Genomic DNA, 22539 nt, shown 5'->3' on the forward strand with positions numbered 1-22539 from the left:
TGTTAATTATACACAAAGGTCATTCAGGGATTGAGACTTCTTAGAGAGAGCTGTTGATACTTCATTTGCTTCAACTGAACAGGCACAGCAAGGAATCTGTCAAGGATTGAAAGTGGTTTTATATTGTATAGAGCTGAAAATAGAGATGGTAGAAGGAACAGATGAAAGACGTTAGAATTTTTTTTTTTTCCCAGAAATCCTATTTTTCCACAGTTGTCTCATCTCCAAGACACAAAAAGGAATTTGTAACTTAAAGAAAAATCTTTTTTTTTGTGTTTTATAATCCTGATAATAATATTCCCTCTGGTATAGAGGACTGTAGGAAGATGGTTCTCCCACATTTATTGCAAGGTTGTCTATATTAAATTGGCCTGTGCATTTGCTGTCATTTACTGTCAGTGTTTTGGCATAATAGCTTTTCTTCCTGTGGGAAATACCAGGGAGATACTAGTTGAAGTTGTTAAAGACTGGCAAGCTTTTACTGACATCAGTGCTTGTCCCCCGTAATTTCAATGAATGAGTCCTTTAGGAGACAGTCACATGAATGCAATAACTTAGCCTAGCAAAGCAGGCTAGAGAGAATGCAAAATACTCACCCACTGTGCTTCTACCTGTCACTAAAAGCACAGTCTGTCAGTTATTATCTGTAGAGACTTCCTGGGTTTAAACACAGACAGCAATAAGCCTGAATGTAGTGGCAAAGCACCTCACTGAATCCTAAGATGCTTTAGTCTTGCATGTTTCAGAACTGTTTACGTAGGATTTTTTTTGGCAGACTATTAAGAAAAAAATTAACATGACCTTAGGGAGCTGGTAATTAGTTGTAAACAACGTGATCTGAAGGGAGAGTGTTTTGCTTCCTGAATTGTTAATATATATGCCGCCATCTGTCTATCCATATGTGTTTTCTTTCTTTTCCTTCCCTGCACCAAGCAAATGCTATAAACCAAGGCAACAAAAGAGGACCATACTTGCTAAGGTTATACTTCCGAATGACTTTGCAAAAGCTCTTTAATCTGATATTTTCAGTCATATTGAACATAAAACTTTCTTGAATTTTCCAAATGTTATACACTATTAGTGAAGCTTCTTAATCGTTGAAGATGATGGAATACTAATAAACAAGCCTTCTGGAATTTGTAGTGCCAAATAATGCTTCCGAAAAGTTCTGCAGAACAGAGTCCTAGTGTGCTCTTGTGCTTTTCATGTTACTGGTGCTACTGGAGGTCTGCCAGCGCTCTGCAACAGGGGAAGCTATTAAGATAATACAGTGCGAAGGAGGTTTCAGTCTCACTGTGGGTTTTGCTTCTTGTATTAGGTGTTAGAAATCTTCAACTGTTGCTGGTTTATGCCTGCTTTGTACTGACTTCCAGATACAGAAGATGAGGGAATACCTGGATATTCCAATTTCTTCTTATTTCTCCTTAGCCTGTATCTTTAAAGAGAAAGATACAGATCTTATGCATGCATCTTCTTAGACAGTGTTTAAAATTGTGCCTGAAGGTTATATATGTTTTGAGGTATAAAATCTGAGAAGCAAGGTCCTGAGTCTGAATACATATTCCCTACTGAAATCTAATTTTCCTTTTCATGATGTGTTCAAATTGTTTGATGTATCTTGCTTTTACTTTTAGATCACAGTGAATATTATATGGATGATGTGTGCATGTTGCAGTTACTGAAGGGCCTCTGCCTGAAACACTTGGGAAGACTCATGCAAGCTGAACTGTGTTTCAGTAAAGTAATTCAAAGGTAAAAATAACATAAACAGACTTTTAACCTTTGTTTTTTGTAGCTTTGGGTGAAATTTCTGATACTCCTGTAGAAGCCATCATGTTAGAATTTTGAATAATTAAACTTCAACATCCTGTTAAGGAGCTGGAATTAAAATACCTCTGAAAGTAGTTGGAGAACCACAAAACTTTGCTAGTATTTTTCTATAGCAATTTAACATTAATTAGCTTTATATAAATGTGATATTTTAGACCAAATAAATCAAACTGACGGGTAATGCATTTATCTAAATACATTTGGAATGAGTATTTTTGTATTTGCAGAACTATGAATATAAGTAAAGATAATTCACGTGGATTTCCTGCTTTTTTCAGAATTTAGTACCTCAGTAGTTAATGCTTCTCTACGTAGCTGAGAAATTGTTGTTGTTGTTGCTACTTGTTTCAGTTGAAAACTCAAGTTTCCTGTGTTATGGATTTTTCAAATACTTCAGGTGCCAGATCCATACCTACTGCAATAACTTTTCTTTATATAACCTGGAGTCATGTAATGATTGTAGTTGTAAACTTTTTAGAATTTTTAGAGTAATTAGGCTGAAAAAGCAGTTTTCATGCATGCAATTTTTTTAATAAATAACTTAGAAAAATTAATACTTAAGGGGAATTTTTTATGTATAATTTATCATTTTCTTGCCATCTTGCTTTCTTCTGCCATTTCTAAGATCCCAAGTGTGTTTAGTCGAGCACTTCGCAAGTGATAGGGCAGTGGTTTTTGATTGGTTACAAGTTAAAGGAATGCTGTTTCTGAAAGTCCTGTTCCAAAGGTAGCTGATACAGTGGAGGCTTTTTTAGAGCTGAGGCATCACAAAAACCTTCAGACACTTCTTCATAGAGGGGGTGTTTTGCATGAGGAGAAGTTGTCTGGTAAACTAAATGTCTACCTTCTGGTCAGCTTTATACTCTACATTTCTTGGGCTGCTACAGTACATAAAGACTCTTTATCACATAAGCAGTCTACCTGCTTTAGACACACTTTCTGTGCATCAAGGCTCGTCTTGGTGGATATGGTGCCTCTTTGGAAGTGTTGCTTTCAAAATACTGAGAACTTTTCCAGTGCTTGTTGCAAACTTTTTCGTTCTGCAATATTGGTTGATGTTATTCCATCCAGATAAGAATCCCAGAGTTGATTGTAAAAGACACAGGAAAGGCCAAGATATGCGATGCCTTCTTTACCTTGTTCTGTAGTGGCAAGATCAGCTTTCAGGAGTTCCAGAGCCATGAAACCTGTGGGAAAGTCTGGAACAAGCAGGAATTACCCTTGATGGAGGAGGGTCAGGTTGAGAAAAGCGTGAACAGACTGGACATACATATGGCTATGGCAACTGGATATACCTAAGTACATAGGACATTGGCATATATCCATGGGTGCTGAGGGAGCTGGCCAATGTCATTGTGATACTTCATTAGCTTTGAATGGTCATGGCATTTATGGGAAGTTCCTGAGGACCAGAAGAAAGCAAATTTCACCCCTGTCTTCAAGAAGAGCAAGAAGGAGAATCTGGGAAACTGCAGGCCAGTCATCTTCTCATCAGTCCCTGGGAAGGTGGAGTAAATAGTTCTGGAAACGATTTCCAAAAGCATGAGGGTGATCAGGAGTAGTCAGCACGGATTTATGAAGGGGAAATCATGCTTAACCATCCTTATAATCTTCTACAATGAGATAACTGGCTCAGTAGATGAGGGTACAGCAGTGGATGTTCATTGTCTTGAGTTTAGAAAGGTTTTTGACACCATCTCCCGCAATACCATCACAGACAAACTGATGAGGTCTCAAGTAGATAAGTGGGTAGTGAGCTGGATTGAAAACTGGCTGAACTGCTGGGTTCAGAAGGCTGTGATCAGCAGCGTGAAGTCAGCTGGAGGCCAGTCACCAGTAGAATAATGCAGAGTTCGAGGCTAGGGCCACTAGTTAACATCTTCATTAAGGACCTGGATGATGGGACAGAATGCAACCTCAGCAACTGTGCAGGTGATACAAAGTGGGAGGAGTGATTGGTAAGCCAGATGGGTGTGCTGCCATTCAGAGCAACCTGGACAGGCTGGAGAAATGGGCTGACAGTAACCTCATGAAGTTCAACAAAGGGAAGTGCCAATCCCTACCCCTGGGGAGGAATAACCCCATGCACCAGCACAGGCTGGGGGCTGGAGAGCAGCTTGTCAGAAAACGCCCTTGGGATCCTGGGCATCACAGTCAACCCCAAGCTGACTGTGAGCCAGCAATATGCCTTTGCAGCAAAGGCAGCCAACAGTGTCCTGAGTTGCAGTCAGAAGAGTGTCATCAGCAAGTCAAGGGTGGTGGTCCTTCCTCCCATCTCAGCACTGGTGAGGCCAAATCTGGAGTACTGTGTCTAGTCTTGGACTCATTGGTGTAAGAGAGACATACTGGAACAAGTCTAACAAAGGGCTACAAAGCTGATTAAAGGATTGAAGCATCTGTCATACAAGAAGAAGCCGAGAGAGCGGGGAGTGTTCAGCCTGGAGAAGAGATGACATTGAAAGGGTTACCTGAAGGGAGCATGTTTTAAAAAAAAAAAAAAAAAAAAAGGAAAAAAAAAAAAAAAGAAACAGAGGGACAAACTCTTCTCAATGGTGCCCAGTGACAGAATGAGAGGTAATGGGCACAGACTGAAATACAGGATATACTGTTTAAACATAAGCAGAGTACTGTTTTTATTGCCAAGTTGGTCAAACACTGGTACAGGTTGCCCAGAGAGACTGTGGAGTCTCCATCCATGGAGATATTTGAAACCTAGGTGGACACAGTCCTGGACAGGTTGCTGCCATTGACCTTGCTTTGAGCAGGGGATTGGACTCGGTGATCTCCAGAGGTGCCTTCCAGCCACAGTGATTCTGAGAATTTCTTGTATTGAGGGAGAGTTGAATTTTCTGACTTCTCTGCTGATTTGTTCAGGCAAGCTAGGGTAAGGGGATCTCAGTGCTGTGTGTGGAAAGAAGTACTTGTATTATACTGCCTAATCCAATGAACGTTTTTATCTCAAGTTATCTTTTTGGATGGTTGGGGTGTTTTTGAACTGTTAAGTCACAAAATGGGATCCCAATCTTGGAATTGCGTTCCTGGTAGATTGGGCAATGTACCGCAGTACAATAGGAAGTAGGAAAGAATAAATTTTGTTCCTAGAAGGTCCTATTGGCAGTATTTTACATCCACTCTTTGCAGGTGTAATTAATGTGCACAGAATTAACCAGTAAAAAAGGTTCCAGAGTGTTGTCTCTGGCCATGTGCTTTTACATGCAGTGATTGCATTGAAAAGTTAACTGGTCACTTGAGGAAAGGTTGTAATTAACCATTTCTGTATTTTTCTGGTTTTCTAGTGAGAAGCAAATAAAATATGATAGTTATTTGGTGCCCTTCACCCTGTATGAGTTGGGCCTCCTATACAAACAACAGGATGAAAGAGAAAAAGCAATAAGATACATAGAAACTGCAAAGTAAGTGGATTTTTTTTTTATTTGTATCAGCCTGTAGATTAAGATTAGCTGAGTAACTTTAGCAATGAAGGCATGCAGGAAGAGTGGGGAGAGGGACTCTTTGTTAGGGAGTGTAGTGATAGGATGAGGGGTAATGGTTTTAAACTGAAAGAGGGTAGATTTAGATTAGGTGCGAAGAAAAAATTCTTCGCTGTGAGGGTGGTGAGACACAGGAACAGGTTGCCCAAAGAGGTTGTGGATGCCCCATCCCTGGAAGTGTTCAAGGCCAGACTGGATGGAGCTTTGAGCAACCTGGTCTAGTGGAAGGTGTCCCTGCCCATGGCAGGGGGGTTGGAACGAGATGATCTTTAAGGTCTCTTCCAACCCAAACCATTCTGTGATTCTATGAGTTTTTATTTCCTCCCAGCCCATTTGCAAAATACGAGTAATTACAAATCTATGGTCTTGGCTTGGAAAAGTTGTCTGATATAGTTGAATTTTACAGTTTCAAGAAACTCTGTCCTTCAGACATATTGGAGCCAACAATTTCAAACAAGATACTATGAAGGGAAAGTGTCTTGTTTTCATTTAGGCTTCAGAGATGCTGAGGCTCCACTGCATGCATGGAGGGAAAGGATCTATACCACCTCTGTCTCAGAGCAGCTGTGGGGGGCTTATGTCTGCTGCTGTAAAAGTGTTAGTGGGAGTAAAGTGTTAGTGGGAGTAGGTTAAAAGCCAGTATGCTTCTGACCACCTCCCTTTTTCCTTTCACATTCTGTCACAGAAGAGCATTAGAGAGCTAAATTTACTGTAAAGGAGCATGTTCGCTTCATCTGTAGATTGTAGTATGGGGTAGAATTTGCTCCTTGTGTGTACAGAGAAGTATACCAATCATGCAGTAGTGTAAATGTGAGTTAGAAACAGCCTCCTAACACCTTTGTTAGAAACTCAGTAGTTTTTTGGCTTTTTTTTTTTTTTTTAATTACATAATGTGATTTCCCTGTGTTTTATTACTCTGGCTGAGTTGTGGTTTGAAGCTGAACATATACTTTTAGCTAACAGCCTTTCTTTTCTGTAGTCTTCTAGTTTGTCTTTTCACAGGAAACTTCAGTAATTGGGAGGGCTGTTGAAAGGATCAAAATAAGTGAAAGAGATGCTAAGACATGGATTCAGTTTATCAGGACAGTTGTTAGTACTGGTGTAACTCTCTGCTCAGTTTATGGGTGTAGCTTTAAATGTCTCATAACTCATGTGTGTATCAACCTCTGTTTCCTGTTGAAGGAGCGAAGGCTGTTAAATTTGGTACTTTCGTGCATGTATGAAGTAGAAACAATCCAGGCAAAAAATGTTTTTCTTAACAATAAAGTTATTTTTGCAGAAACAACTACAAAGACTACTCTATGGAGTCCAGGTTGCACTTCAGAATTCATGCAGCACTTGACAGCTTGAAGGTGTCGCCTGCTTCAACACCGTGAATGAGGAGGAATGTTTTTCATGCATACAATAGCCTACACAATCTTTTTGCAATCTTTTTTTAATCATGGAAAAAAAACAACCTAATGATTGTTTTCTGTCATCTCTGATTTGATGTATGTCGTTCCTTTAGACTGTTCTTTTTCTGTATAGCTCATATACTATATCTACTTGATACTTTAAAGAAGACCTTATATTTTGTTTGATAAAAGTAATTTAATATCTGACTTGAATGGGGGATATTTTAAAAAAATGTTGATGGTGCAATAAAGTTTAATGCAAACACTTTATTTTTTTACATGAAAACAGATGCTGGTTATGCAGTGGAACTGGTGATAATTCCTGCATTTTTTTGAAGGTTTGATTTTCTGCAGTACACTTGAGACCTTTTTGCCTCTGGAACAAAAATGCAATGTCTGCAGATAACCCTACGCACATTTGGCATACCATATTCTGAAATTTGTGTTCCAGAGGAAAAAATTAATCATCTTAGACGTAATTTCATTTTGGGAATAAAATGAACCTGTCTGAAGTACAGTATTTTTACACTGTCAAATAAAGTTAAGCAGGGCTACAGGTGTAATGTATTTGCAGGTCTGTTTCACTCCAAGTGGTTACAGGGGATATTTTTCAGTCATAGAAAAGCAGGGCTACTAGGGACATGAAGAGGTCATGTATTCTGTATTCTTGTCCTAAAGCAGAATCAACAGTCTTACATCGTTCCTGACAGACTTGTTTAACCTGTTGGGTTTTTTTAAAAAAAGTTTGCACTGAGAGAAATTTTGTAACTTACACAGGATGTCTTTCCCTGTGGGAAAAGACTGGGAAATTTTTCCTGATGTCTACTCCAAATAATTCTTGGTACAACTGAAACTGATTGTTTCCCATCTTTGCTGTCATGGATCTGGAGAAAGGATTGTTCTTTTCCTTTTTCAAAGCAGTCTTCTAATATTTAAGACTAACCCCCTTGTTGGTATTCTGTGTTCTTGGATTCCAACCAAAGTAAATAAAAATTTGCAGGATTTATTTATTTTCCTAATAATTGGAATAACTCATTAATGCAAGTTGATTGTGCATTAAAAAATTAATCCACTTTTAAACTTCGAGTTAAGAAAATGTGCATATTCCAATTATAACTTTCTACCAAAAATGTGCAGTAAAATTGATACACTTATAAGTGCATGTATTTTTCTTTTCATGTTAATATGTGAGCAGCAGTATCCAGTTAAGTTTCCCAATTCATTAGATATGCAGATTCTGCTAGCTGTCTATTCTTAAAAATAAGAATATACTTTATTTTTATTTAAACTGTTTATTTACTGTTCTTTCACTAATTGCTGCAAAACTTGCCCATTTCCATATTTTATTAATGCCAGTATATTTACTTCTGCACAGTAAATTCATAGTAACTATGCTCCTGTATGTGATTTTCTGCCTTTAACTCCCATCCAAGAAAAAAACAGAACAGAAGAAATAGGTGAAAAATGTGTCTTCAGTAAATGAGTTACTGAAAGTTTCTAATTAAACAGTCAATATGATGTAAGTGCTATAGTTACTCTTCTCAGGTGTCTGAGAGTACAGCTTTCTTCTATGACTTTATAAATGAGTCATTTAATTGCATATAAATCTGTAATACAGTGGCATACTTACAGGTGAAGTAAGAGTTTAAAAGTATTAGCTAAATAAACATAACTGGTCTTTCAAAGTGGAAGCCTGATCCAAAGTCTGTTGTCTTTACCAGTTTGCATTTGTGCCTATTGTAAATGCGTAACTAAATTATCCTGTAAAATTATACACATACAGGTTTGAAGCTTAGATACCCGAGATGCTTATTTTAAAATATATTCTGTTGACTGTACCTGTAAAGTACAAAAGATATTTGTCTCTTTGTCAACAGAGATTAGCATATGCCACCAACTGACTTCTCTAATTACTTGCCTGTTTATACACATCTGATTATAAGCTGTAGGCAGCAAAAATAAAATTCTGTACATTTATTTTCAGACGATACTTTCAATACCTCTTTGGGTATTTACATGTTCAGTTTAGGATTATTTTGGTTTAATCTGATTATTGTATTGTAGCTATTAAATGGGACTATTTCATTTTCTCATGAAAGATTGTGAAAACAGTTGCCAGTAAAACTTCTATAAATTGTGTTTCAAATAGTAATTCACTCTACAGAAGAGTTAGAACTGGGACTACAGACTCAGGATGGAGCATGAAGTAGTCTCTGAGCTCTTGTTCCTGTGGGGAGTGTTTTGCAGTTAGTATTTTATGGGTGATTTGGGATACAAATCAAAATTAACAGAAAGTAAACAGTGAGCTTCCTTAGAAGCTGATTTTTTGAAAGTTTAGTACAAAGTGTCGTGTAGCAGTGTACTTTTTTCATGGATAATGATACTGACTGCAGAGAGAGTAAAAGAGAACTTTGTTTTCTTCAGTTCAGCCTTCCAAAGTCAATATTAACACCCTGTGTATGTTACACTTTGTCTCTTTTTGGGATCAGCCTTTTTGCACTCATGCAGAGAACAGGCATATCAACACAAACTTGCAATACCCTCTGTAGTGTTTTCATGCCCTGAGGTCCCCAGCGTAAAGTACTGTTTACAGCTTGTCTCCTTTTCTATGCTGCTGTTCCAAACTTGTTTGTCAGAATGCCCAATTGATCAAGTTTCTTAGCTTTATTCTGGAGGTTTTTTTCCAGCTTATTAAGGGTCGAAATATAAATGTGTGAGAGTGATTTGTAGCCCTTCACTTAAGGTAGGTCTCAGTAGAGCTGTAGAGATGCTGTTTTCCCAATGCTGCAGAAGAAGCGCATGTCTCCCTGACACTATGTCATTGATGCAGTAGTATTTAGTACTGCAGTATTACGTCTAAGTTAAGTGATTTGCGGCTAAGAGTTCACATGAAAAGTCTATGGCTTTTTTTTTTTTTTTTTTTTAACCTGCTGTATGCTGTACTGGGCCTTAAATACAACTCTGGTTTAGTCTTACTGCTGTTTATAATCTTCACCTCACTTGTTCATGTCCCATGGGAGTTTTGAATAATGTGCTGAAACTGTGAGCAAAGCTGAGCATTTACCTATGATGCTATAGCCTCCATTGATAATAGTAGCAATTATAATATATATAAGAGCAAAGCTAAGTCCTTAGTTTAAGTAAGCAAGGCTAAACTTAGAGTTATGTTATGACAAAAGGTCATTCTGATCTTTCCGATAATAGATGTATATTTTTTTAAGGTGAGGAATAATAAAGTAGCCTGGTTATAAGACAAACCTTCTCTTTGATTAAGAATTGTCTACTTAGAAAATATTGCAAAAAGCTTCTTGTCTGTGCATATCATTCAGATGTTTAGTGTTTTGGTGAAAGACCGTTGTGTTGTCATTTATAAGTCCTAGCTCTCACCACTTTTTAGCAAAAATTGAAAGAAAATACATGTTAAAAGAAAGCTGATTAAAGTTTGTTTTATGTCTGTTCTAATATACATGGGTAGGAGCTGCAGTTAGCACCTTATGGCCAGAAAAATGTACAATAATCGGATCCTGTTACGTTTCCAAAACACCTTGCCAACTTATGTTTAAAAGAAGGAATTTCTTGTAACAAATCCAACTTATACTTTGCAATTATTTTATTACTAATCTTAATGTTTAATGTCCTTTTGTTTCTGTATATTCTTACACTGCATAGTTCAACAAAGAATGTTTATATTTGCATTTGGTGGTACGGATTATTTGCTTCTAAACTATTGAGGTTTGCACATGTTCATATCTGGTACTTGAGTAAAAGCAAGGTCAGAATAATGAAGACTGAAGGATGATGAAGTACATTCTGATATTAAGAGCATGTAGAAATGTTCATTGTGATGCATTGGAATGATTCTCACTTCAGAGGAATAAATCATACTTTATGCTTGTGCTACCGAGTGCTGAATTTGGCACTGTATTCTAGTTGTGCATAAAGAACCTTCACCTGAGATTTATCAAAACAATATTTAAAAAAAAAAAGGTCTGATCTCAAGTTTAAACACAGTAACTTGGGCATATAGCTCTTTCTATGCAACCGATCTAGGCTGAGAGGTTGTACAAAGCTGTCAAGGTCTAGGAGAGAATAAAAGGTCTTTGGAAATGTAGAGAGCAAATATAAAATAAACTACTTTAGTCTTTATTTCTCACCAGAGATCAAATAATAACTTTAAATGGTATAAAATACCAGAGTGATTAATAATTAACTCATTCTGTTACCAGTTATGTCACTGAATTCAGTGAGAACTAGACATAATATACTCCTAAGATTGTTTTAAAATCCCAACATTAAAAATGGGGAGAAAATTATTTCTTTACATGTGTGCAGGGCTTGGTTTTAGTAACATTGAACACCTACTTTTCTAAAAGTTATTTTTTTAATGTGGCATGGTTAAATGTTTCCATAGCTGCATGTAATTTTACATGATGCTTCCCAGCAAATAGGTCAACTTAATTACCATGGTTTGAATGATAAGAATGATGGTTATAGTTATCATAAGAACAGACAGTAGATAACGTAGCTCACAGAAAGGCCAAAGAATGGAGATGCCTCTGTATACTTGTTGCTCTCTGTAAGACACTAATTACAACATTAGACATACCATAGTCCAGAATAAAACCTTTGTATCTAGATTAGAGGGCTTGCAGAGCATTGAATAAAGGAAGTACATTGAATAGAAGAAGGAAAAGGAAGACACACTGAAGAAAGGTACAGGCACAAAAATAGGAACTACATCGGCATTCTTGCAAGCATTTGGCAGAAGTTGTGTTACATTTCTGAGGCTAAGCTATAGTTACCTCATCAGCTCAACACTTGGACTTCCTGTATTCGAGTCAGGGGAAGGATATCAGCAGTGCTGGGACCTTAGCTCGGTTTGGTTGGTTGTGGGGGTTTTTGTTGTTTTTAAATCTGATTTTGTCACTTACTCACTTTTGAATAAATTCTGTAGGATGGCTTCATAAAGAAATTTAAGTATTGTGGCTCTGAACTTTGCAGTTTGTAGAAGAGTAGCCTCTGGAAAAAATCAGAGCCTGTGGTTAGCATAGCAAATCAATGTTTAATGAATGCAAAATTAAATATTTTGCTTTTTCTAGAAACATAAGCATGCAGTTCCAGTCTATGGGGAAGCACATGTCAGCTAGTAATTGCACCAAGGAATACCTTCTTAGATGTAGTCACTCATTTAAAGAGGTAACTTCTTCAAAGGCATTACCAGTAGGAGCTGTCTGTTGTCTGTGCCATGCTTTTGTACCATAAAAACTGTAGTTAGAGCATCCAGGCTGAGTGGGCCAGATTCAATACCTACCTTATCTGAAGCCATAGAATGAAGAATACTCAGTGTTGATGACATGCCGCTGTGTGGGAAAACTGTTAAGGTTTTACTGAAATCCCATTTGAGAGGTTAAATCCTTATATATTTGAGCATGTAAAGGTGGATCTCAAAGCTTAATTTTCTTACCATGAAATGGGTGTAAGACTATATTAAGATAACTTTTTTCGAGATGCTTAAATGACCTGCTCTTATTTCAGTATCTAAAATCAGGGTGGAGGGATATGTAAAATTAGGTTAATGCTACTTATATAGCTTATGTTGGGCTTAACTTGTTTCAGAGCATTAGGAGATCTTCAGAATTAAACTTGATGTAGAAAAGAGGGCAGTATGAATTTAAGTATGGTTTTATTTTTAATACAGTTTTACTCAAGGGGATAGAGCTTATGTCCAGGCAAAACACAACATCTAAATATGCTGAGGTATAGGTATAAAGCTTCCATCCAAAACACCCAACCCATCTTGATTAGATTATTTCTCTGTCTTCTAAGAGAGGTTCTGTATTGCATGCGTTGATGAACCTACTTAAACAATATTCTAAAAAGGAATCCAGCTGTAGTTCAGAATTTTATACGTGGTTTAGAATGTGCATGCTTAAGCTTTACTTTGACAAGATGCTTGCCTTAAATCTCTTTACAAACTCTACAGTTACATTAATACAGTTGCTTCAAATCAATTTGCATTATTTTTTACATAGGAACATTCAAAATTTCCCATCATTGATGACAATGAGAAAATGTTAGATGTTTTTTCACCTACTATTCATTGTTTTATACACTTGGAAAGAAGATGAATTGAAAGAAAAGTTTATGCTTGTTTTGTGTATAATACAAATAAAGTTCAAGATTGATTTCTTTTCACAACCCAAATGGGAAGTGCTCCTCCTGTATTTTACATGAATTTTACTCTACTGTCCATATTCTGTGGAAGCAATTTATTTAATTTATTCCAGTCAATAATACAAATAATATGATAATCATTGTGTCTATTTCATAATGAATCTTTGAAGTGGAGGCTGCTTTAAATCAGGTTCTTGTGAGCTTAAAGGAAAGGAAGAGGGCTGAGAGTGGAATGCATTGTGGGGAGTTCAAGATTAACAGTTAGAAGATGAACAGTTAAATAGGATGCGATGTAAAATGCAGTATACTCTGGAGGCCAATGTCAATCCATATGTTTTAGCATCTAGTGAATATGAAACAATTTACAGAATATGCTGTGGCTGTTTTTCCTCAGACTAAGATTTTAATAGTTTAAGCAGAAGAAAATAAACTTTGCCTCAAAACTAGAATCTGCAATTGAAATACTGTATGCTGTTCAGTAGTAACTGTTCTGCTTATTGAACAATTCACCCTCTTTTAAGGAAATCTGAAGAAGAGCCAAATAAGCTAGCTTCACTTTCTGGTTGCATGTTGTAAGTGAAAAGTCACTGCATCGATAATCAAATTATCAAATTAAAATCAAATTCTATCTTTTCTCATCCAAACAGTTCCAGTGGATATTCTGCAATGCCAGTCGCTAAATTGGTGGACCTTATTATGAATGTTCCATTTTCTATCTTTTTCAGTTAACTGAATTAAAACTGCTGTGGTTTTTATTTTATATGCTCCTCAAATAGTATGTTGCAATAGAGATAACAATTGGGTTTGGGTCCACTGCAAAACTGAATTTAAATTTTACTGACTGACATTGGCAGGACAAAAATGGAAAGTTCACTCATGCTTTCTGATACAAGCAAGTTTCTTTAACTTCAGGAATCTCACCTATGCACCTAAATAAGATTAGGTCTACCAGTCTGAACGACCTCTATTGTGTCATCTGGAAATTTTGTCCACGTGGACTTTGAGTACTGTTGTATGCCCAGTGTTTCTGGTGTGTGAAACCCTGTTGGAACAGTGAAGTTTGTCTGTTGGCAGCTCTTTTCCTTCTGGACACTTCTGAAGCTAAAAAGGAAAAATGGAGCCATCACTTTGCTTTTATTTTTCTTCCTTGAATTTTTCATTACTTGCCTAGGACAGCTGCATTGGAATCCTATTCTTACCTGTCTGCCTGTCTGAAATGGGTAGCAGAGCCTTCAAAGAAAAATGTTTTGTCTGTCACTAGTACCTGTGCTCTCTGCTTCCCTGGAATAGTGCAGAACCAAGATACCTGCTTGTCTTTGCTAGCCGTAGCAGTTGCCCCCATTCAGATGGGAAAGAGGACAGCCCTTAGGAAAGGGTCAAGGAAGAAAATGGAGAGGAAATTTGGGTGTGAAGGATAGGAGTGGGGTAGAAGTAGGGTTATATTGGCCAGGGATTTCCGTAGCACCCAAACCATTGATGTCACATTAGACTGTGGGACCAAACAGAATAATTACGTGAATGGGTAAAGCAATGTGATTGTGATGGAAAATTGTCAAGTAAGAAAAATTATAGTGCAGAGTAATCACTTGCTGGCTAAAAGGAGGCCATATGATCCAGAGGTAATGCAGAACAAACCCATTTTTTCTGCTTAAGAAAAGAGCTGATGAGGGTAGACCTCACATCAGGCCAAATTTGGGAGAAGGAGCTATGCTCCTGAGGGGACTGTGGAGAGTGAATTCTGCTCTTACAGGGACTATATTCAAAGAAACAAGGTACAAACTGCAAACCAAGTTGACACAAAGTAGTTACTTTGAAGTCCTTAAATCCTTCCAACTCCTGAAATCTGGGTGGTTGCTGCTCCCGTGTGGTTGGAGTTCCCTGTTGGCAACTGCAGAGAAAGGGGGTTTCAAGTTGCCATATGAAGGCTTTCTCTCTGTCATCAGTACAGCCTGAACGGGATTCTGTGCCTGTGTAAAAACCTTGCAGAGCTATGACTAATGGCCATTTCTGAGGATGACAGATATCTAAAAAAACCATACTAATTTGTGGAAAAAACACGGGAGTTTTGCAATGCCAGATCGTAAACATTTAATTGGTTTAGGTTTTTTTCCCAGTTAAATTGAGAAAGTTTGCTTTTATCCTTATGAATTGCTGACTTGGCAAGACTTTATTTAAAATTAATTGTGTTCATTCTGGGTTAGAACTAGGCAGTTGTCCACACACAGGTGTGAACTGGGATTAATATATCCATCGGAACTTTGGGCATCTATTGTAGGTTTCCTCAGAGGACCTCCAGAGAGGAAAGTTTAGGGCAGGCGTCTCAAATGAGGATCCATACTGATCAGACTTAAAGGCTAAATTAGATTAAATCAACTAATATGAAAATAGTTGGTCTTGAATCGTTACTTGTGCTGTCTTCAGTGTAAAAGTAGAGGTTGGGGTGGGCACCTGTCCAACCCCTTTTAAAGTGCTTCAGCTTCACTGACATTAGCTGTAGTAAGGATCCTAGTATCAGTGAGTTGCTGGCAGCTACAGATGTTCTTAACAGTCTGAAACACTCCTCAGCCTAGTCTAGCTGTGTTATAGACACCAGCTGTAGCCAGGGCCAGCACACAAGTTTTCCTAGGATAAGCAGCCTTCCCAAGAGCACTGTTCTTAAAACAGGGTTTATATAGACTTCTTAGCAACTGTCTGTTCTCCACTATAGCACAGTTTAATACCCGCACTTATTTTGAGGGGATAAAAGAAAGAAATCACTTAGTGAACTAATAGCAGCAACAAATTGAGTAGAGAATGTGGAGGATAGAGCCTATCATCCTAGTAGAAAAAGTTGAAATGAGTTGATGTTAGAGTACAGATTTCTTCAGAGTGCTAATAAAACAGTCTTTTCCAAATTTTTGAACAGCTGTTTTAGTTAATGTGTTGTCAATGGTCCTATAAGCTCTTGTTGAATTTCCTGTGAAATCGGTAATGTTTATGGACCTTTACACTTAATTTTGAAGCAGTTCTGTGGCTTGTGGGTTTTTTTTGACACAGAAGCTAATACAACCACAACAATTGTATTTTTCACTACATAATAAATTGTTTCTATCCAAAAGGGTGTGCTATCTATTTGGAGGTGATTGTCTGGCAGTTTGAGGGGGATAGTTTACCAACACAATCCAACCAAAGAGACTGTCTGTTTTACAGGCTATGAAGGAGATTTAATCTCTTGTTTCCTGTCTTGGGTAGGAAGTCAAAATTTTGGGAGACCAGGATGCTGTCCATAAGCCACTGAGAAAGAGCTCAAACTCTCTTTATGAAGATGTTTATATTTTAGCAGTTGACTTCATGTGCGCTGCTTATGCTAACATGCTTACTGTGACCTGGATGACTTCCAAACTAGGTTCTTTGATTTTAAACCATCAGTGAAACATTGGGTGGGAACAACATCTCTGAACGTTTCTGACAAAATCATACAAATATGAATAGCATAATGGTTACATTACATGTCCAACTACTCCATAAAGCTAACTGAATTCTTCAGCATTCGAATTCCCCACATACCTTATGCTGCTGTGCCAAGACAGCACCTGGCAGGGATGAGTATGTCCATGGGGGGACCTGCTTAGTTTCTCTAGATGGGGCATAAGGGGATGGAGAGGAAGGCAGACCACAATTTTTTCTTTCTACTTTGCCTGATAAATCTCTGTTTGACCAGCATGTGTGTGCTGGGAGAGTGGGGAGTTGGGTGTCTTCCTTTCCATTAAGTAATTTGTTCTTTGTGGGGGGGTAATACAGTTGTGATAGATGGAAAGGTATCATCTGTGTTACCTATTCTAGGTGTACATTTAAAAAAACCACCACCACGCCCCAAACCAAACAAACAGTGGTAACTTTGCACCAGGGACCCTAGAATGAGCAGGGATATTATGCAATTTCAGAAATAACTGGGAAAGCCCCATTCTTCATTGCTATTCATTTAATGAAAGGTCATGTATCTTTAGTCAATTTGTGGTATGGAATAATTTAACTGGATTTCAACTTCAGAAATATGTTTTCCAATCCAGTAAATAATTAGCTCCATAGTAAAGCACATCATTCAAGGAAGAGACCCTCTTGGATCAATTCAATGGATCAATTTATGTAACAACAGTCACTGTAAAAATGAGATGTAGTAGTGCAATGGCTATGTGAGTCTTATGTTACAAGATCTCTTCAAATAAAACCATAAAGAGAACACTGATAAGGAGCAGAATGAGAAATGCTAGTGGAAGTAGTTGCTACTTGAGAGGCAATGTGAAAAATTATATTGTTACTAAAATTTTTTTCTGTGCAATTCTTTGAATTGTTTGGAGCCTAATCCCTGCCCTCTCTTGAGAAGTGTTTTAAAATGCAATGCATTTGTACAAAAGTATCCCTGAAGAGGTACCCCTGGAGAGAACCTTAGTATTGACTAGTAATCTTGGCAAGAGGAAATCTGGATGTGTTGCAGTAAGATACTGCCTCATGAGTTTGAAGGTTTTCATGAAAAACATGTTGTATGCAAATTCATCTCATTCTGCTCTAAGCTTTAATTGTAGCTTGTGGTATATTCAGAAGAAATCTAGCTCTTTCATCTGAAACTTCTTAAATTACAAGATTGTTTTTGTAGCATGGATCTGACAGCTCTGTCAATAGGTGAACATTTTTAGCAATGATTAAATCCATTAGACTTTCATGAACTGTCTGTTTACATGCACAGTTTTTAACTCTCAGACTTCTCAACTTTCAGTCACAAGAACTGAATAAGTACATTACATTAACAGAGGATTATTTCCAGGGAGAGACAGTAGAACCTTTGAGCAAAATCTTAAGTCTAAAGTTGGATTTCATTTGGAATAGAAAAACATTGTTTTGACCAATTTAAAGCATGCCGTTATAACGCTGAAATAACAGCTTGGGGGCAAATATTTAGCTGGCATGTGTTGCTGTGACACCATTGAAGGAGCTGATGATTTCTGTTAAAAGACTGAGTGGGGTTGGACTATGCTATTTCTAGTCCAGTAGTCTTTCTGCCAGGGAGTCTGCCGTGTATCTGCAGAACCAGAAGCAATGCTGAGACAGGCGGAAGACCTGATCTACCACCTGAAATGAAGTATGTTCATCCATAAACCAAGCATGTTTCCAACGTCCTAATTCTCTCATATTGTTCCCCCAGCACACGCACATTTTGCATTTGATAACTTGCATACTGGCGTAAGGTTGTCATAAACGTGCAGTTAAGGCATCTTGGATGAATGGAGTACTCAAATAGTTTTTTAGCTACGGACAGGTCAATTAACGTATCTTTCTATGTTTATATGTAGCAGTATGTTCAATGAGTTTTCACAACTACAAAAAAGAAAAAAACAGTTGATGTTCCAATACACTTTTGAATGAGAAGTTAATGAGATTAGTACTAGCCTTTGTTAATCCTGTTTACTGCTGCAATACAGCTAGGCAAGGTAAAAGTTATAACGGGCTGACTGCAAAAGCGGAGGACTCAGCTGGTATGTCTAGATAGTTTACAGTAGGCAAATGCAGGAGTTTCCTGGACATGAATCCAATGTGTTGTTAATTATTACAGTTAAAAACATTGTTTCTTAGAAAATAAGTTGCTTAGATAAATGTAGCTGTAGGCTGGGTCTCCCAGGTATTTCTGGGTGAACACTCAAGTAACATTTAAACTGTTCTGCCTAAATAATGGCAGCTGCCACCCAAATTGCATAGCAGCAGACTGGGGCAGTAGCCCCGCTGGATCTCACAAGAAAGACTTTGCATTGTAACTCCTACTTCAAATGCCAAATAATCCACCATTACCCACCCAGCGCATCCATATAGATTCCAGCATGCTTGGTGTGATGTGACTATCTGATTGTACTAATTGGTCCCCTATGGCCAGCTGCTACTGTAGCACTGTAAAACACTTCTGTGGTTTACATTACTGAAGAGCCTTTAGAAGTGTCTTGCAACATCTTGTGAAGAAACCAGGAGTTTCCAGTGCTGCAGCAGCACCATCTGGAGTTTCACACCGTGCTGCTGTGCCATTTAGCAGGGTTTCTTGGGATAGTTTATTCTTACCCCCAGTAGCACCATGCTGACATTTTTGAGGGACGTGGTGTTGGCTACTACCATGTACCTGAGGCACTAGAAAACAATACACCATCAGTAGAACCTTGTTTAGATCAGCTCAAACAATATTGTTTTTAAAAACAAAACCAAAAAAAACCCCAACATCTCTCAAGTCTTTCTGGAGACCTGGGCTTCCAGGGGAGCTGGCAACCAGAGACAACAGAGGCAGTTTCACCCAGAAAAGGCTGAAATTTTTAAGACATAAAAAGCTAGTGGTGGTTCAAGACTGTGAATTATTTTTGAATGGTTTCAAGTATTTTCTCATCAAAGTCTCCACTTCATGTAATGTGTCCATGAAGGGGCTGTGAACATTTCTGTTAAAGAGCCTGGATGAAGCTGTCTTCTCAGAAGTTCAGGAGGCCTTGTGGGACAATTCCAGTTAACAAATATGAAGCCACAGTCACCCCAGAATACCAGTTTCTGGGTGTTGGAGAATAATCAGGAAAATGTTTTATGGTACAAAACTAGCTGACAATAAAACAGAAACTGATTACCTGAGCCCGTTTGTTTGTACTTCAGGCTTTTTGAAAGGTCTGTTCAATCTCTTAACTCACTAAGTAGCTGATTTGTCAAAGGATAAGCTTTGAAGAAAGCCAGATGGAAGGGCATTGAACTCCTTATTTTTGAAAGAAAATGGATTGGTTTGTTGCAGCATGAGATTTTTTTGTTGCTGATGTTCTGGAAATTCAGCCATTTTAAGCTATATTACTTCCTTTCAGTTTGTGTTGTTAGTAGCTTGCACAAGCTACATATTATTAAATTGCAGTGTCATTAGAGAGTGTTAGATGAGGAGAACATGATTACAAAACCCAGAGGCTGGACACCTGAGAACAAACAGGCTGGGCCCTGTTCCCATGACAAAAGCTGACATGTGCTTGTCTTACACGAGGCTGCTTGCTGCTTTGTCTCATCACAGCAGTTCAAAACAGTTGGAAGAACTGCTAGGAGTATGAGCAGCATATTAGTGAATCTGCAAAATTAAAAGAAATGTAACACAAAATGCGGCTTTAATAAATTTTTTTTGAGTTGGGAAAAAAAAAAAATCCTGCTCCTTCTCCTGATGCATTTCTTCCTTCCTTCCTTCCTGTTCCTGTGGATATTCATAAGATTTTGATTTAAGAAAATTTATTGAAATGCATTTTTTAGTGGACTTTAACTTCAATCTATAACAGACTTGCTTAGGGAAGTGTTTGTCCTTTAAGCACCTAAGACATTCCGCATATGATTTTAGGCCTGTAATGATACCTAGCATTGCTATAAAAAGCATTTCCTGTTAATGATCTCACTGGTCCAATCTTCTACTGATTGAGCCTTACAGTGCAGCCTTACATGTCACCTCAGATTTGGCTTTTAGTTTTTTAACCAAGATTTCCAACTCTATTAGCCTGTGTTTAATTTCTGTTTCGTTTAAGATTGCACCTGTTGGTCGGCTAGGATTCCAGAGTGTTTAACGTTTTCTTGCTTTTTCCGTATATCTCCTTTGCTCTTTAATATTTCTGTTTTCTCTATTTTACATCATATGATGTTTTTAAGAGCAGTTATGAAAGCAGTTGTTTGCTAACAATCACAATACTGTGTCTGAGCCTTTTAGTTGCCAAATTCCAGTCTCAGATATATGCATTTTGGTTCCTTCAAAACCAGTGAAATTGGCTCTCGTAGACTTAGGAAAGGGCTTAGTTCTAAACAAAGTAGGATAAAACACCCAGCAGTGGGGAAGAGTGTTCACTGCTTCTTATTTAATTACGAAGTGAATATACCTTAGTGACAGCTGACCCTGAACATGTGCCACTTGAAATCACTTCTTTTGAGGCTTGGAGGTAGGGCTTTCAGCGCTATGCAATTCAATCCAAGCAGAAAGCTCAGGGAACAGAAGTATCTGGCAGTAAAATAATAGTTACAGAACAAAGTTTTGTTTCCTCAGTCTTATTCTGTAGGCACCTTCTCCAACCTCTGTAGCAGACAAGAGGCCCTTCATCACTAGCAGACTTCACCCTCCTTCTTGGACTGATGCCTTCTGTGGCTCTGGGCCATCCTGCAGTTCATATCTGGAAGAAAGAAGCTGGGAGAAGTGGTGGTGGGGTGTGGTCTTGCTGAATGATAATTTCCTGCCCCCCTCCTCTACATACTTTGCCCACCCTCAGCAAGACCCAGGTAGCTTCTCTTTTCTCCCAACTCCATGAAGACTCAAGCCTAAATCAGCCGGTTTCTGCACAGCCCTCCTCCTCTGCTAGGTGTAATGGAGGGAGCAGATGGTGTACCTACAGTCCAGCAACTCTCAATGCAGCGAAAGAGCACTCTGTGTTGAAGACAGAAGCACCAGGGGTACTGTGTACAGCAAGGGGAGCAGCCTATGTCCTGGGCACCCAGCTTTGCCTGCTGTAGGTTTACATTCCCTCCAGGGCGGCTGTGTGTTGAAGTGGCCCTGGTTAATCGCAGGGATACATTGTGAGCATGAGCAGGGACAGGTGACAAAACAAAGAAGATGCCAAACACTGCAAGATGTTCCTGTTAAAGAAAAAAACTCAAGAACCCTATGTTCTCTATCCCAGACCTGCTTTTAGCAGCAACACATTTGCAGTAGACCTCCGGCTCATGAGACCTTGGACTTAGTCTGTCAGGTAGGTTGCTGCACACAGGTAGTATGGAGTGAGCCTTCTCACAGCTGGCCAGTCGCGATCACATCTGCCGGCCGGGGAGCTCACACTGGGAACTGGGGAAGTGGAGGAACTACCCAAGGGGTTTCCCTGTTGAGGCTTTCCTCTAAGCAGAGCACCCCAGTATTTCCAGGCTTGAACTGCATGCAGCGTTGGCACCTGGCTGGACATGAGGTGTTCTGCCAGCAGGCATCACGTTAGTCATCTCTCATGCACTCAGAGCATTTGAGCTGAGACAGCAGTAGCAAAAATGACATTGTGAGCCTGCCCAGCTGCAGAGCAAGAGATAAAGGGTGGCCAGAATCAGCCACAGGGGCAGCAGAGAAAGCCAGCTTTTCTGTTGAATGTGGGGCAAGCCACCACCAGTGAGAATAACCTAGTCACAGTCCCTCACCTCTGTGTCCAGGCCAGGGAAACCCAGCAGCAGAGCCTGGGGCTGTCCCAGTCCCAGAGAGTGGCCAGGGCCAGCAACGACACGATGCTCCTTCCCGCTGTTCCCTGATCAAGCTTTGCAGGTGGAGCTGGTTGTGATCAGGATGTTTACTGCTGTTCATGTGAAATTAACAAGCACACCCACCATGTGTGTAAAAACAGGGCCTTGACTCTCTTCCATAAATTTCCAGACCTCTCAACATGCTGCAGGCATTCTTCATACAGGTGGTATGGATGCCAGCCTACACTTACTGAACAGGGAAATTAAACATGGTAGATGATGTAAAGGAAATTATAGCTTTAAACTTTCCTACTTAAAAAACCTGCACAGCAAGTACTATTTCTAATACGTGAGAGGGTATTCCTGGGCTTGTGGGTGATGTGTCACTTTTCCAGTGACAGATGCAAGTGTTGAAATTGGGCTCATTAGTA

At 38.7% G+C, this 22539-nt stretch overlaps 1 protein-coding gene across 5 annotated transcripts in view; it reads left to right on the plus strand.

Moving 5' to 3' along the window:
• The window catches only part of TTC39B (tetratricopeptide repeat domain 39B), a 77539-nt gene extending 66927 nt beyond the window's left edge, over positions 1-10612 (plus strand). For 4 of the 5 annotated variants that reach the window (XM_030004249.2, XM_041120819.1, XM_041120820.1 and 1 more), the window contains 3 exons: positions 1635-1752; positions 5127-5243; positions 6601-10612. In XM_030004249.2, the coding sequence (XP_029860109.1) occupies positions 1635-1752; positions 5127-5243; positions 6601-6697 (332 nt within the window). In that variant the 3' untranslated portion in view covers positions 6698-10612. Of the gene's footprint in view, positions 1-1634; positions 1753-5126; positions 5248-6600 lie in introns of all 5 variants that reach the window. The other variant, XM_030004253.1, reaches the window with a different exon arrangement.
• The last annotated feature ends 11927 nt before the right edge of the window (positions 10613-22539 follow it).

Source organism: Aquila chrysaetos, chromosome Z (assembly GCF_900496995.4).
Source record: "Aquila chrysaetos chrysaetos chromosome Z, bAquChr1.4, whole genome shotgun sequence".
Lineage (NCBI taxonomy): Eukaryota > Metazoa > Chordata > Aves > Accipitriformes > Accipitridae > Aquila > Aquila chrysaetos.